At 49.9% G+C, this 15481-nt stretch overlaps 1 protein-coding gene across 1 annotated transcript in view; it reads right to left on the bottom strand.

Moving 5' to 3' along the window:
* Nucleotides 1–14463, bottom strand: part of SIAH3 (siah E3 ubiquitin protein ligase family member 3) — a 71834-nt gene extending 57371 nt beyond the window's left edge. The window contains exon 1 of the mRNA XM_040267228.1: nt 14239–14463. Coding sequence (XP_040123162.1) covers nt 14239–14373 — 135 coding nt within the window. The 5' untranslated portion in view covers nt 14374–14463. The remainder of the gene's footprint in view (nt 1–14238) is intronic.
* Nucleotides 14464–15481: the final 1018 nt, after the last annotated feature.

Consider the following 15481-nt stretch of genomic DNA (forward strand, 5'->3'; position numbering starts at 1 on the left):
GGTCCCATTTGTGTATTTTTGCTTTTACTTTTGCCTTGAGAGACTTATGTAAGAAAATATTGGTACAATTTATGTCAGAGAAAGCTGTGTGTTCTAGGACTTTTAAGATGCCATGGCTTAAATGTAGGCCACTTTGTTTATTTGTGTGTATAGCATGTGGGTTATTCTAACTTCATTGAGCTACATGAGGTTGTCTAGGTTTCCCAGCATCACTTGGTGAAGAGACTGTCTTTGTTTGACTCCACTATGCAGCTTGTGGGATCTTAGTTCTCCTACCAGGGATCAAACCTGTGCCCTGCAGTGGAAGCACAGAGTCTCAACCACTGGGCCACCGGGGGGTGTCCTGCAGAGAGCTGACTTTTCAGTAGCGCAGCTTCTTCACGTGCTCATCAGCCCTCCTGCTTACGGGGTGCGGGGGTGGGGGTGTGCAGGGCTGGGGCCAGCAGAGGTGTTTCAGGGCCAGGCCCCTGCCCCCTGTGGTCCTCCAGGTGGTCAGCCCCAGGGCCACAGAGACGAGTAGGCACCCCGGGGGCTGGGAATGGCGGGGATGGTACATGGCTCCAGTCTGGGGCACTTTCCTCCCAGAATCCCTTTAGCTCCTTCATGTCAGCATCCCCCGTGAGCCCTCTGCAGCCTCTGTGAGTTTCCCCAGATGTCAGGGCTGCTGCTTGCGGGGACTCTGGGGATTGACGACCTTGGTGACCTCCCTCCATGGTGCCTGGCTGAGCATGTTCCTCAGAAGTGAGTATAGACACTGCCCTGCACGGCTCCGGCTTGTATACTGGGAACAAAGACTGCAAGCATCATTCCACCCTTCTGCCATAAGCCCACCTCTAACCCGGATGCCTCCCTCAGCTCAGTTGTTCTCATGGCAGCTTTGGAAAGAAGAAACGTTTGAAGAGCATTAGGAGAAGGGCTGACCAGAAGTCAAGGTAGAGGCTGAGTTAAATTAGGTAGAAAATGGTCATTAAAAGTTCACTCCCCTTTGATGTGAGTTTAAAAAAATAAATTTGATAATAAAGTATGGCTGCTAATGGGAAAGAAAATTTCAAAGTTCTGTGGATCTCTGAAAGAGCAGGTGTGACAGGGTAAGAGCCTCATTCTCTTGAAGTATGTTTTTGATTTTGAATAAAAAGATTTCTTTCTTTTCTTCTCAGAGAAAAAGTGCCCTGTTTCATGATATCCGAGTGCTTAGAGAGTGTTTGCATTCTGACATGGTCGACTAGTTCCCATTGTCATTGAGAAGCAAGTGAGGTATTGACAAGACAGTCACGTGGCCCAGATTTAGGGTCAGTGCTAGGGCTCAGTGGTAAAGGAAGCTGCCTGCCAGTGCAGAAGATGTAAGAGACACGGGTTCAATCCCTGTGTCGGAGAAGATCCCCTGGAGAAGGAAATGGCAATCAATTCCAGTATTCTTGCCTGGAAAATCCCATGGACAGAGGAGCCTGGCGGGCTACAGTCTATGGGATTGCAGAGTCGGACACGACTTAGTGACTGAGCACACACACACACACACAACACAGAAAGCATAGTCGTTATTTTGTGAGACTCAAACTGCTATCCAGATCTGTCTGACCAAATATAAGACAGTCCATAGAATCAGGAAGAGTCGGACAAGACTGGGCCACTGAGCATGCCCGCTAGTTTCAGACACTGTCCTCCTCCAGTCATGTAATCCATTTTTAAAAAATGATCATGGGACATGAATTTCCTTTTCTGCAGATAATTTTGAGTCGAGCACTTAGGTAAAGTTGTTGGCAAGATTTCCTTCAAGTATTTTATGCAAATTGTAATTTAAAAAAATATATGTAGATTTATTATTTATTTGGCTGCGTGGAGTCTTAGCTGCAGTGTGCCCCATCTTCACTGCATCATATGGAATCTTCTGAGGCAGCGCATGGACTCTCTAGCTGTGATGCTCGGGCTTCAGTAGTTGAAGGTGCTGGGGCTTAGTTGTTCCTCGGCATGTGGGATCGTAGTTTCCTGACCAGGGATTGAACCTGCATCTCCTGCATTGGAAGGCAGATTCTTAACCACTGGACCACCAGGGAAGTCCCCCAAAGTCATAGTTGTTATCAAGCCTGATTTGGAAGGCTAGGCTCTTTGTAGAAGCTTCCAAGTAGGCGGTCTTTGATGGAGCAGGAGAGGCAGCTTAACACAGAGGTAAAAGCACCAATTAAACTCTACCACTCATTGGATGCACCCCTGGACAAGTTACTTAATGTCTCTACCTCAGCTTCCCCCCATGTGATTTGGAGATAGACTGTCGGCATTGTTGTGAGAATTTTTAAAAAGGCAATTCGGGTAAATCATTTAGCATGGCACTTGGCACTTAGGAAATGCTCAATAAATATATGTTAGTTAGGAAACATATACACATACATGTGACGAATCTAAGCTACTCCATTTTGTTAACAGAAAAACTCCATTTTGTAAGGTTCCGGGAAAAGAGCCTTTGGAAATCCCCTGACCTCACCCTACCACCCACGAGCCAATCGGACCCAGACCAAAATCTCCTGACTTAATGCTCAGGAACTTGTGGTCTACCTAGACAATAGGGACCAATCAAGAACCAGCACACAATCCTTCGAAAGAAAGTGACCAATCAGACGTCCCCTACCTAGAAATCCTTTCTTCCATGTATACTCCGTATATAAGCAATGGAATCCAAGACCCGGGGCTCCTCCCTATAGCCGCTGCATCGATAACGGTGGGAGCCCCAGCTTGAACTTGGTAATAAAAACTCTCTTGCTTTTGCATCGGATATCGGCTCCCTGGTGGTCACTGGGAGATTTCCCGACTTGGGCGTAACACATGGACTTCCCTGTGGCTCAGACAGAGAATCTGCCTGCGATGCCGGAGACCCAGGTTTGATTTTCCCAGGGTTGGGAAGATCCTCTAGAGAAGGGAATGGCAACCCACCGCAGTATTCTTGCCTGGAGAATCCCATGGACGGAGGACCCTGGCAGGCTACAGTCCATGGGATCGCAAAGAGTTGGACACGACTGAGCGACTAACACTGCACTGCACACATATGTAGTTTTAACTTGGGTTCCCAAGGAAGAGCCTGAGAGAAGGACTTCATACAGTGGTTTCTTTGGGAAGAGATTCCAGGAGGCAGGAGAAAGGGACAAAGTCGCTGCCATTGGCCACAGGGTCCATCCCATGGGGCAGCCCAGGGAATCCTAGAGCAAGCCTCCCGGGATCATCCCCCAAGAGCTGGGGCATCTGTGTGTGTTTCATGTATGTACATATAGAGTGAATGAGCCAGGATCTCAGCTCAATATTTTTAAATGAAATATAATACACTCAACATTAGTTTTATGGCCGGTTGTTTGTTGTGAAATAGGAATGCTGAGGGATGACATATGAAGAGATTTTTAAAAGCACAGGATTTTTTAAAAAGGATTCCTTTTTTAATAATTTTATTTATTTTTGACGGAGCTGGGTCTTGGTTGTTGTGCAGGCTTTTCTCCAGTTGCAGTGAGTGGGGGCTACTCTCTAGTCGACGTGCTAGGGCTTCTCATTGCGGTGGCTTCTCTTGCTGCAGAGCACGGGCTCTGGGCCTCTTCAGCTTCAGCAGCTGCAGCGCACGGGCGCAGGAGTTGTGGCTCCCAGGCTCTAGAGCACAGGCTCAATAGCTGTGGTACACGGGCTTAGTTGTTCCATGACATGTCGGATCTTCCCTGATCAGGGATCAAACCCGAGCCTCCTGCCTTGGCAGGCGGATTCTCTACCACCGAACCACCAGGGAAGCCCCCAAGCACAGGATTTTAATTTTAAATGGTTTCACTGCACAGAGTTGTGTATTGTTGAGCAAGCTTTTTTCCTTTCCTCTGCTTTGATGGAATGATAATAATACACTACTTCCTAGGGAGAATTAAATGCATAGCATTTAACACAGTTCCTGGACATAGCATGCCTTCCATAAATGGTAGCTATTTTGTGGTTGTTCTGATCATTATTGTTATTATTGTGTGCATAACTGGGACAGCAGAAAAGCACAGCCTGTGGGTTTCAGGATATGTAGCCAGCTTAGCCTAAGTCACAATATACCTGTAATTTATAGAAAGGGAATGCGAGGTTCTGAGTAGCTTTCTGCCTTGGACTTCCTGGCACATCCTTGGCGAAGTCGTAGGAATTAGATCTGAGGGACCATGGCGTCTGGCTACAAAGCTGGGCAGATGGCTAGACTAGCTGGCCCATTTTTGTAAAATCTTGTATCGATCCGGATTCAGTTCAGTCTCTGTGGAGCCTTCCTAATGCCATGCTCACCCTCCCCAAAATGGTCTGCAATGGCCTTTCCCCTCCATAGAGGACACTCTCCAGTTTTGTCCTGGGGGTCCTAGGGGCCCTGCCCCTTCCACAGTCCAGTCTCTTCCAGCTGGAGTTCCTGGTACCGCCTGGAGACAGCCCTGCAGCACACAGCTCCCTCCTAATCACAGGTTCGTGATTAAAAATACATTAAAGGACGGAGAAATGATTAAGAGATACAGCGGCTTGCAAGTAAAACTGACATTTCCAGTTAGACCACAATTCTAAATGATCCACAGGGACCCTATTCGTCTGCTAAAAACACTGGGCTGATCACAGATTGGTTTCTGGTGGTGCTTTCATCCTGAGTCCCAGGTCAAGATGAAAACGTTGCCTTTTGTAGCAGAACTTGACCCACCCTGCTATCTGAAAGTCTGGGGTTATGGCTTTGTGGCTTGGGTGATCTCACTTACAGCCTCATCCCAGTCCTTCGCTATGTATTTGTGCCAGCAGTAGAGATGAGAGGAACATTGCCTTTTCAATGCCCCACGTTTACCTGGCTAGTTGTTACCTTGCCAAGGTCCTAAGGACAAGGACCCCCTGGGAAGATGCCCAGCATGTGTGGCTCTCATTAGAGAGGCAGCATCTTTATCCAACGCTCCAGGCCCCAGCAGTGAGGCAGCATAGATAGAGCAGTGGGCCCTGCCCTGCCTCAGTTGTGACCCTGGACATCACCCCTTTGGGTCTCATCTATTTGAACCAGGCCCTGGACTCTGGTTCCCTGAGCTTGAACCCATTGTTGTTTAGTTGCTAAGTCATGTCTGACTCTCTTCAACTCCATGGATTGTAGCCCGCCAGGCTCCTTTGTCCATGGACTTCTCCAGGCAAAAATACTGGAGTGGGTTGCCATGCCCTCCTCCAGGGGATCTTCCCAACCCAGGGGTCAAACCATGTCTCCTGCATTGGCAGGCGGATTCTTTACCACTGAGCCACCTGGGAAGCCTGAGCTTGAACCTACTATGCTTCAAAATCTTGGTCAGTCAACAGAGAGGTCCTTTTACTGCTGACCCTTCCCTCTCTTTCCCCCAACATCCAGTCTGAGAAGTTTGATCACTTGTCCAAGTTGGGCAGAAGAATCTTGGTACATTTTGTGCACCAAGAACATCTCTAAGGAGCTCCACTTACTAGTGATGACAGCTACCATTTATGGAGTATGTACAAGGCGCTGGGTGCTGTACTAAGCAGTTTATCTACATTATATTTCACCTTCATGATAAGCATTTTAATAGTTGAGGAAATGCGGGTTCTGGGAGGTCAAAGAGGTTACTCAAGGGAACTGACATCACTGGATCCAAGCCCAGCTAGGTCTGAGTCCAAAGCCTGTACTCCACGGCCTCAGCTAGAATGTTCCTCTCCCATCTCTCCCTTTACCTCTTTCCTGAGGCTGGAGGTCAGTGACAGTTTGGGTGGGGAAGAAAGATCCATTGTTTCCTCCATGGTGGTGCTGGGGACCCCGTCCACTGGGCTTTACACCCTCTGATCTTGCACTGCTATTCAGAAACCACTCAGGGTCCAAAAAGGTTGGCATCTCAGAATCGCCATGGACTCTGTGTGTGTGTGTGTGTGTGTGTGTGTGTGTAGAGTAGAACTCAGGGGGAGTAAGGAAGAGCCCAGCCCTGTGGCCTTTCTTGGTGCTTTTTATAGACTTGCCTGATGATAGGATCCAGGAAATTCTTTCTTGGCTTAGAAAGGTCAGAGCCTCTCTCTCCCTTGATTGCAGGGGCTACAGGTGGCTCAGTGGTAAATCAGCTTGCCAGTGGTGGCTCAATGGTGGCTGGTGGCTCAGCTTGCCAATGCAGGAGACTCAGTTTCCATCCCTGGGTCAGGAAGATCCGCTGGAACAGGAAATGGCAACCCACTCCAGTATCCTTGCCTGGTGGCGGGCTACAAGTCCACGGGGTCTCAAAGAGCCGGACACGACTTAGCAACTCAATGAGAACACCAAGCTTCCGTTAAGCATCAACCATCCCACCTAGCTCAGAGGGAAGGGGCTTCCTCAAGGCAGAATGAACTGCAGGCAGAGAAAATGAATGTCCAGTTTCCCAGGGAGCCTGCAGGCTTTGCCCGCTTACCTCTCCCCGCCCTGTTGCATCTCTCACTGGTGCCACTCAGCCTCACACCCTCACCGCATCAGATGTCCCTCACAGACCCACTGGCCCTTGTGTTTACTTGGCTGCTGCTAATGAACAGAAAGCATGCATAAGTCATGAGGACCCTTCTCCGGCGGGAGGAGAGGGAACCTGTGGCAGGGCTCCTGGCTCTGCGGATGCTGGGCACCAGGGCACACGTGCCAGCCCCGTCCCACCTGGCACGCCCATCCTCCCCCAAGCCAGCCCCTCGCCCACTGCACCTCCAGGCTCAGAACTCAAGCAGGGTCCAGGGTTTTCTTTGAAGTTAGGCAATAAGGACAAATCTGACTTTTACTTACGGCAAGAAATTGTTCTATTCAAAACTCTCTTGAAGGCCAAGGGCAAATCACAAGTACTAAGGAACGGCAAGGGAGGGGAGGTGGAGGAAAACAGAAGGTGGAGTGGTGGGGAGACTGACTCCAGCTTCCGAGGAGCGGCTTTTAGCTTTTATCGTAATGACCCGTGTTGACAATAACGGCTGCTATTTACCGACTCTCTCCTCCATGGCAGACGTTTTCCTTCTGTGAGCTCATTTACTCCTTGCAGCCCCATCGAAGGTGGGCGTTCTTTCCTGCTTTTTATAGAGAAGGAAATGAAGCCTCTGAGAGGAGAAGTCATTTGTTCAAAGTCACCCATCAGCCAATGGAACAGTCTGGATTTGAGCTCAGCTCTTTCTGCCCCAAAGCCTGTGTGTTTTCCCTACACCCACTGCTTCACCCCCGTATTGATCTGGTGGATTTACAAACTGTGTGCCAAGAGCAAGATCTAATGCTCTATGCTTCTGACAGTGTATCTCTTTATCATTTGATTTTTAAAATATGATGTGCAGGCATCCACGTAGATTATATTATTTTTAAAAGAATTTGAAACAGGAAAGAAAATTTATGGAAATGATAGGGGAATAAGGAAGGATGGTGATAAAGAGGGCTTCCCAGGTGGTGCTATTGGTAAAGAACCAGCCTGCTGATGCAGGAAATATAATGAGATATGGGTTTGATCCCTGGGTCGGGAAGATCTCCTAGGGAAGGGAATGGCAATCCACTCCATATTCTTGCCCGGAGAATCCTGGACAGAGGAGCCTGGTGGGCTGCAGTCCTTGGGGTCACAGAGAGTCGAACACAAATGAATTGACTTAGCACTCCATGCGGTGATGAAGAGGACCTAATTTGCTAAGGAAATGTGGGTCTGATAAAGGGGAGATGACAGGGTGTGTGGTGCAGCCCATGGGGTCACACTGGCTGGGCTAGGGCTGATGGGGTGCAGGAAGGGGGTCCCTGCAATTTCCTGCTCCCACAGCATGCACTCAAGCAAGGGGTGTTTAGTTTGAACTAACTGGAAGGCAGCCTGGGGCAGCCAGGGATCTAGGTCTGACTTTTGGCAGCCTAACTTCCGGTTCCAATTCTGTCACAAAATAGACTGAGTCTGCAAGAGGGAAGTAGTGGGTTGAATAAAGATATTCATATCTTAGTGCCTGGAACTTCTGAATTTCCTTAAAGAGCAACAGAGTGAACATTATATGACCAAAGGTGTGATTAGCCTTGCCTTGTGGCTCAGATGGCAAAGAATCTGCCTGCAATATAGGAGACCCAGGTTTCTTTCCCTGGGTCAAGAAAGATTCCCTAAAGAAGGAAATGGTAACCCATTCCAGTATTCTTGCCTCGGGAATTCCATGGACAGAGGAGCATGGCAGGCTACAGTCCATGGGGTTGCAAAGAGTTGGACATGACTGAGGGACTAAAGCTTTCAAAGTGTGATTAAGGATCTTGCAATGAAAACTTATCCTGGATTGTCCAGGTAGGGACAATCCAGATAGGCCCTCAATACAGTCACCTGTGTCCTTATGATATGGACACACAGAGGTGAGAAGGAGGCCATGTGACGCCAGAGGCAGAGGTGGAGAGATGAGGCCACAAGCCAAGGAACACAGGGAACCCTCAGAAGCCGGATGAGCAAGGAACAGATTCTTCCCTGGAAACTTGGAGGGAGCCTGGCCTTGCTGGCACCTTGATTTTGGGCCTGCAGCCTCCTGATTTCTCTGAGAAATAGATTTCTCTGATTTTGTGCCTCTCCATCTGCGGTAATTTGTTACAGCAGCTGTAGGAAATACAAGTCATTTCCCTCTCTCACCTCAGTTTCCTTGACTATAGACTAAGAAGATTCAGCCTCCCAGTTCTGACATTCTCCCCATCATTCTCTGAGCTGGCGATCCCCATGGGAGGGTGGGGCTCCATTCTCTGGGGTGGGACCCTTTCCACGTGTTACCTTGTGTCTAAAAAGACCAGCTTTCCCCTCTGGGGAGCACAGCTGGTTGAGTCCAGGATGACTTTTTTGTGGTTGCTCAGCCACCAAGTCGTGTCCAACTCTTTGCGACCCCAAGGACTGCAGCACGCCAGGCCTCCCAGTCCCTCACCATCTCTGGGAGTTTTGCCCAAGTTCATATTCATTGAATTGGTGATGCCATCCAAGCATCTCATCCTTTGTGACTTTGCCAAGAGTCAAATACCACACCAAGACAGTTTTTTTTTTTCTTATTGTTAATTGCTAGAAAAATACTCTGCCTTACCCCAGGGAAGCCATCCAAATAATTCTGACCTCTCTGGATTTCAAAGAAAGCGTTCAGTCCCTGTTTTCTCCTTGCTTCCAAACAGTCCCTGCCACTTGAGGGACCGTGGTGAAGGGAGGGCCACAAAATTTGCTCCGGGGGGCTACCAGAGAAAGGCAGTGCCGAGGTCGTGGGCTCACCTCACCTCCACACCAGCTTCAGCCTCCCCTGCCCTCCCCATCACAGCACACCGCTACCCGAATGGCTGCCCGGAGCCTCCAGTTATGTGACTCGGGAGCCTCATTTACAATCACCATTAACCAGAAAAGCTGCATGACTGCTCTGTGCCTGCAGAGCCAAGTGTCATACAGTATTCACAGAAACCAGGGGGCTGGAGGCGGTGGCACGGGAAAGCCTTTAGACTGAAGCTCAGAGAGTGACTCAGGGACCAGCTTCAGTCCCCACTTATCCTCCTCCACTGGTCTCCCCCATCCCCGCATGCTACCACCCCCATCTAAGGCGCTAATAGAGCCTCCAGCCTGGACAGCAAAGGAAGATGCTGACAGGTCCAGGGGCTGGAGGATGGGACCCTCAGAGGTGGCTGTGTCAGGAAGAGCTGAGAAACCCACACCGTCTTAACTGCCGGCAACTAGGCATTCAGGCTGAACACTCCAAGGCCGCCTTTACATCTCTAAAAACAACATTCAGGTCTTTAGCTTCCCTTTGGCTGCCTGCCACACTGGGTCAGTTGGTGAAAGCCCTGGGGCCGGAACGGGATTCCCAAAGGTTAGCCCCTGAACAGTCGAGGTGCTCGAGGTGAGGTTTGCCTTGGTTCTCCCTTGATGATCCCCTCCCCCAACTCCATGCAGCCCCTACCCCATCCCCACCGTCACTCAGCACACATCCATCCATATGGCTTGGTCTCAGAATGAGAGGCAGGTGGTTGCTGCCAGTCCTGGTACTGAAACGCCCTAATTTTAGATTTAGTGTCTGCAAGGCTTCCCCGGTGGCGCCAGTGGTAAAGGGTCCACCTGCTAGTGCAGGAGATACAAGAGACTGGGTTTGATCCCTGGGTCGGGAAGATTCCCCAGGAGGAGGGCATGACAACCCACTCCAGTATTCTTGTCTGGAGAATCCCATGGGCAGAGGAGCCTGGTGGGGTCACGAAAGAGTCGGACACAACTGAAGCAACTTAGCACGCACGGGCACTTAAAGCCCACACTGTCCTGTATGCCCCTCCCACTGTGTGTGTGCGCATGGCTCTGGGTGTGTGTATGTGTGTGTCTGTCTATAGACTCAAGATTAACGGGTTACAACAAAAAAGGGCTCTGGGGATTGGACCCACTGGATGGAGGCATGAATAGCCTCCCAGGAGCAGTAGGGAGGTTAGGGCCTTTTGGAAGTTTGCCAGAAAGCCTTTTGCAAGATTTGTTTCAGAACCTGGTTTATCAAGCGCTGTGGTTACAGGGAGGAAGTCTCCTAGCCAGCCCTGGTTCAGCACCAGTCTGCTTGGGAAGTGCTGAGCTCTGACCCCAGAGGGGCTCCGGCGGCTACTTCAGACCCTTCCCTGGAGAGGCCGGGGTGCACAGACTGGCCAGTCCACTCTTAAAAGGGCACTGCTGGAGACGGGGCAGGAGCAGAGAGGGCTGCCCGGGGCAGGGCATTGTCCAAGCAGCGAGTGTGGATGGGAGAGGAGCCAGGAGAGAAAGGCTTTCTTGGTTTGGAAACAAGCGAAGGACAGGAGGGAGAAAGTGGTGCTAAATCAGGACATGGGCCTGCACCCTGCTTGGTGCCAGCCTGCAGCCCCTGGGCCACACTTCAGTGACCTTCATGAGCGAGGAAGCAGACAGTAACCAGGGAAGATCACCAGCTCCTTGGCGGTCACTTTCTGCGGTCTGGGACAGAGAACTAGGGGGCCTGATCCCTTCAAGGAGCCACCTCTACAGGCAGAGACAGACAGACACAGGGCAACACAGAGTGCCGTCTGCAGTCCACGGAGCCGGCTCTGCAATGGATTCTTCTTGAAGCAAGAGAATCTCTTATTTCAGGCCAGCGACTCTAAACACCCCTTTTAAGTAGGGTGGGCTTAAGGAGTGTAATGGGTTTAACCGGGTTGTCCTTTGCCTTCCACTTAGAAGCAAGCTTCTAGAACAAGCTTGCTTGAAGGAATCCCAGGTTGCTGAGTAAATCGCCATAATGAGATTGAGAATGAAGGTGACCTATAGAAGCATGGTAAATACACGGTTTTCTCTGCTCAGTAAGTGATTTTTTATTATAACTCAGCACTTGCCTCAGGTCCCGAAGTACTGCTAGCATTCTCAGGAAAGCACAGGAAAGGACAAAGTGCAAAAATGCTTCCACAAAGAAAAACACAGGCTTCCCAGTTCCTCTTGGAAGCAACATACAACCTAGAAACTTGAAAGCAAGGTTGCGGTCTCTGTGTCCTTGGTCTCCATGTCATGTACCAGCCTGTCATACAAAGTGCAGGGAAGCACCGTAGATCAATAGCCATCTGGTTTAACACTGCCACAACTTTTTTTTTCTTTAAAAAAAGACTTTTTCTTCCTACATGGATTGCAGCTTTTTACACCCAAGGCATATTTCCGTGGCCTGTGGAAAGGAATGGTTGGAAGGAGCACTTTCTTTTGAGGTTTTATGCAGTTCTTAATATCCATGATGGAGCAGCGGTGTTCCTAGGGAATTGTGCCTTTAAAAGCTCCAAATAAAGCTCCAAGCTGTTAGCTCTTAGGTTGGAGAAGCAGGTAGAACTTACCTGCTGGGCCACCTGGAGCATGGATGAGACTTTCACAGAGGCATCCTGGGCTGTACCTGGCACAGCCTCTGCAAATGCTGTGTGTCCTGTTGCACCCCCTGGTAACATGAGCATCCCTCAGTTTGATTTGTTTATCTGTGAGGACACTCATCTGAGCAAAATCTCTAAGTGGCTTTTTATGGGAAATGAAAAGTCAAATGAGTATGTACGTGACAAAGTGAGCCATGGAAAATAGCCTCTCAAAGCACATTTTTATATTACTATTTTTATATTACTGCTTATATAGTTTCTAAGTTAGCTGAAGGCTTTAAATAACAACTTTTGAAATTCTGAATGCAACCCTACAAATGATGTGCAATAATATAATTTGGGGGGTGGAGGGGAGTATTAATAAAGCCCATCTACCCAGAGTATCCCTTCACAGCCTCACAGAGCCATGGAGGAGGCAGGCTAGAGATTCATTGGTTCATTTTGAAGATGAAGAAGGGAAGGCTCAGAGACACGGAGTCATTCAAGGTCACAGAGCTGGTCAGCACTGACCTAAGGTCTCCAATCCTGACTCTGGACTCCTGGGTTTGGGCAGCAGGACTGCCTGTCAAAATCCAGGCTGACATCACTGAAACAAGCACAGATGATTTTCAGTCCATCCCCTACCAAGATCTTAGCACCCTGTTCCCCTCCATCATCAGCTGCAGCCAACGAACCATATAAATCAAAACTTTGGAAACACTAAGTCTCATAAACAATTTGTAAAGGTTTTAAAATGCAAAGCAGGAATAAACAGAATTTCTTGCCACAGGGAAGTAACAAATGTAAAGTGACAAAATAATGGGAGTTTGAAGGCGGTCTCAAAAGTAGTCATAAAATGGAATTCAGAATCATATTTTTATACGTACATCATGCACTCACTTTGCAGAGGATGACTGGGGGTGAATTCCCATTTATAGAAGTAAGCCATGAAGGGAAAAAGAAATAAGGGAATGAGGGGAAGAGGGGAAGGTGGAGGGAGAGATGGGGAGAGAGAGAGCAGTTGAGATGGTGTTCATCACAGCTTGGATCCTGCAGAAAATCACTTCCTAGGTCCGGAGCGCCATAGTGCTCTCAAGGTAGTCCATCACCCTTCCATCCAGGACGGGCCTTGGCATATGGCCACAGGGGCTCCAGGCAGCTGTCCCTCCTGGGGACTTCCAGGAATTGTTGTGGGTGGGGGTGCGAGGAGGTACCCATTAGCACTGGCCTGCAGGGCTCCAGCTGAAGAGAGTCTGACTGCAGGAGTTTATAAAGTGATGAGCAACAAGCAATAAGACCTGCCCCACAGCAGCGGTCAGAATGACAGATCTGTGCTCGCAGAGACTGTTCCTTTGCTTAGCGGCAGAGACGCCCTCCCTCCCATCTCCCCCATTTCGCTCAGCCTCGGGTATAATGAGAGCAACTCCCAAACGAGTCCATCGTTTATTCTGGGACGAAGCCCAGGCGGCTGCGACTTTCACACTGGGGTGCGGGGGAGTTCAGCTGCGTCCTCGCACCGCCCCCTACCGCCCCGCCTGATCATCTTCCCTCCTCCCCTAGCCTAGCGGCTCTCGGTTCATTTCCCCCTCATCTTGGTGGGGGATGTGGAGCGGTCCCTCGAGCCGTGCTGAGGCTGTCCTCTTAAAGGGCGCTGACCTAAAGAGGTGTGAGGGCCGCAGCGCCTGCGGTGATCCCAGCAGTGGCGGCTCCCAGCGGGGTTCATTACAATGCTACTGAAACAATCTGACTGCTCCCGTCCTCGACACATCCAGCTCCCAGGAAGCAAAGACTAACTCCTACCGACACCCCCCGCCCCGCGCCCCCCAGGCTGAGTCTGAGCACAGGGAAAGCACACTTTGCAGAAAGCGCCCCCTCCCCAGCTCCCAGACCCCTGTCTGGTGCGGGGGGGGGGGGGGGGGGGGGGGGGGGGGGGGGTGCTTTCTGGCCCCCCCCCAGCCCAGCTACTTCAGGAGCAACCAGAGGGGCTTCAGAAATCCGTGTGCTTGCCTGCCTGCCTTTCCAGCACACGGGACAGCCTGCAATGTGGGTAACTTTTCAAACCCTCTCTCCTAAACACTTGCCCACAAATATTTGGGAGAGGGAGGGGGACGCCCCCTGCTCCCTCCAACACCCTCACTTCTGACACACACACACACCCCCACCTCCGACTCCTAGGCTGACAGCGTGGGGTAAAAGAAATAGACGCTGACTCCAGTCGCCCCTGCCAGGCAGGGAAACACACCGTCGCGAGAGCATCCACACACCCAGAGAGGGAGAAGGAGCCGAGCGCAGGCTCGGGGTACCCAACACCGTCTTGTGTAGCAGAGGGATGACCTTTGCCTGGAGCACCCCGGGCTCCGTGGGAGGGTCCCTGACGCCACTTCCCTCCCCCCGCGCCACCCCCCCAGTCGCCGCCTAGGAAGGACTTGAACCCGAGCCACGGGAACATCAAACGGTAGCCTGCCACTCACCTTTAGGTTGTGCGTGGGGTTTACAACGCAGACAAGTTGCCCGGCGGCGGCGAATACCCGTTTAGCCTTGTTGTGCTGAAAGCGAAGGTGAATGAGATCTAACACAGCCCCAAAGCACTGGGTGAAGAAAAGCATCACAACTTTTTTGTGGGAATGATTGGCACAGGAAGGTGGCGGAGGAAGCCGTTAAGTCCTTGGGCTCTGGAAGGCGCGCAGCCTCTGAGACACTCGCTCCAGCCCGGCTTAGCATGCCTTCATATTCATCATCAAAATAAGACGGTTAGAATCTTGCAGCAGTGAGGCGGCCAATCAAAAGGACAGAAATGTTATCCTTGAGGTGCAGAGACAGCCAATAACAAATGCCTCCTCTACCGAAACTCCCTGATGAATTGAGCCTGGCGGAGAATGTATTATTGAACATTGCCATAGATCAGCACATTGCATTTATCTTGCGATTACAGCCAACCATACATAGTGCCGGGGAGATAGGCTGACAAAATTGATTGCTTAATGTGTCTCATTTATTAATTGACTTAATTTAACACGAGAGCCTTTCTTAATGCGCTGGCAAAAACGTGAAGCATTTAAACCGCCAAATAGTAAAACACCCCGCTCCAAAGTAGGCAGATGGATAAGGCAGATCGTGGCTCTGATTCACCAGAGCTGCTTGGGAGAAAATCAAATATTACAAGACTCCTCCGATTCCAGATAAGGATTTGGCAGCGGCAGAATCGTGCATCTTTCAATCTTGAGCTCTGACTCTCTCTGCGATTTGGATTTCAGCCGCTTGATAAATCTTACTCTCCAGTCTTTATCAAAGAGAAAAGCATTCCTGACAAATGCATTTGGAGTTGGAGGGGGAAAAATGTGTATGTATATCCGTAATACTGTAATTACTGAAGCCTGAAAGTATTAAAGCATAAAAGTGTACAGTGTATGCTTCTAAAAATAATGAAATCCCTGGTGCATGAATGCACACACAGAGGAAAAAGCTACACGGAGAGGACAGCGGCTTGTAAATCAGCAAAATAATTACAGATGCGGAGGGCTTTTGCTTGTCATTCATTTGCATACTGGTGGGCAGCAAATTGCTAATTAACCACTAGATTGTTGGAGACATTAAAATAGAGATTAAGAGCACACATACCACAATACCACATCGTTTGCTTGTCTCTGTGAGTACCAGCAGCTCATTTCTGTGCTGGAGCAGGCAGAGGGCATTCCAGTCCTCAGACTGCACTCC

The sequence above is a fragment of the Oryx dammah genome, unplaced genomic scaffold (assembly GCF_014754425.2).
Source record: "Oryx dammah isolate SB20612 unplaced genomic scaffold, SCBI_Odam_1.1 HiC_scaffold_24, whole genome shotgun sequence".
Lineage (NCBI taxonomy): Eukaryota > Metazoa > Chordata > Mammalia > Artiodactyla > Bovidae > Oryx > Oryx dammah.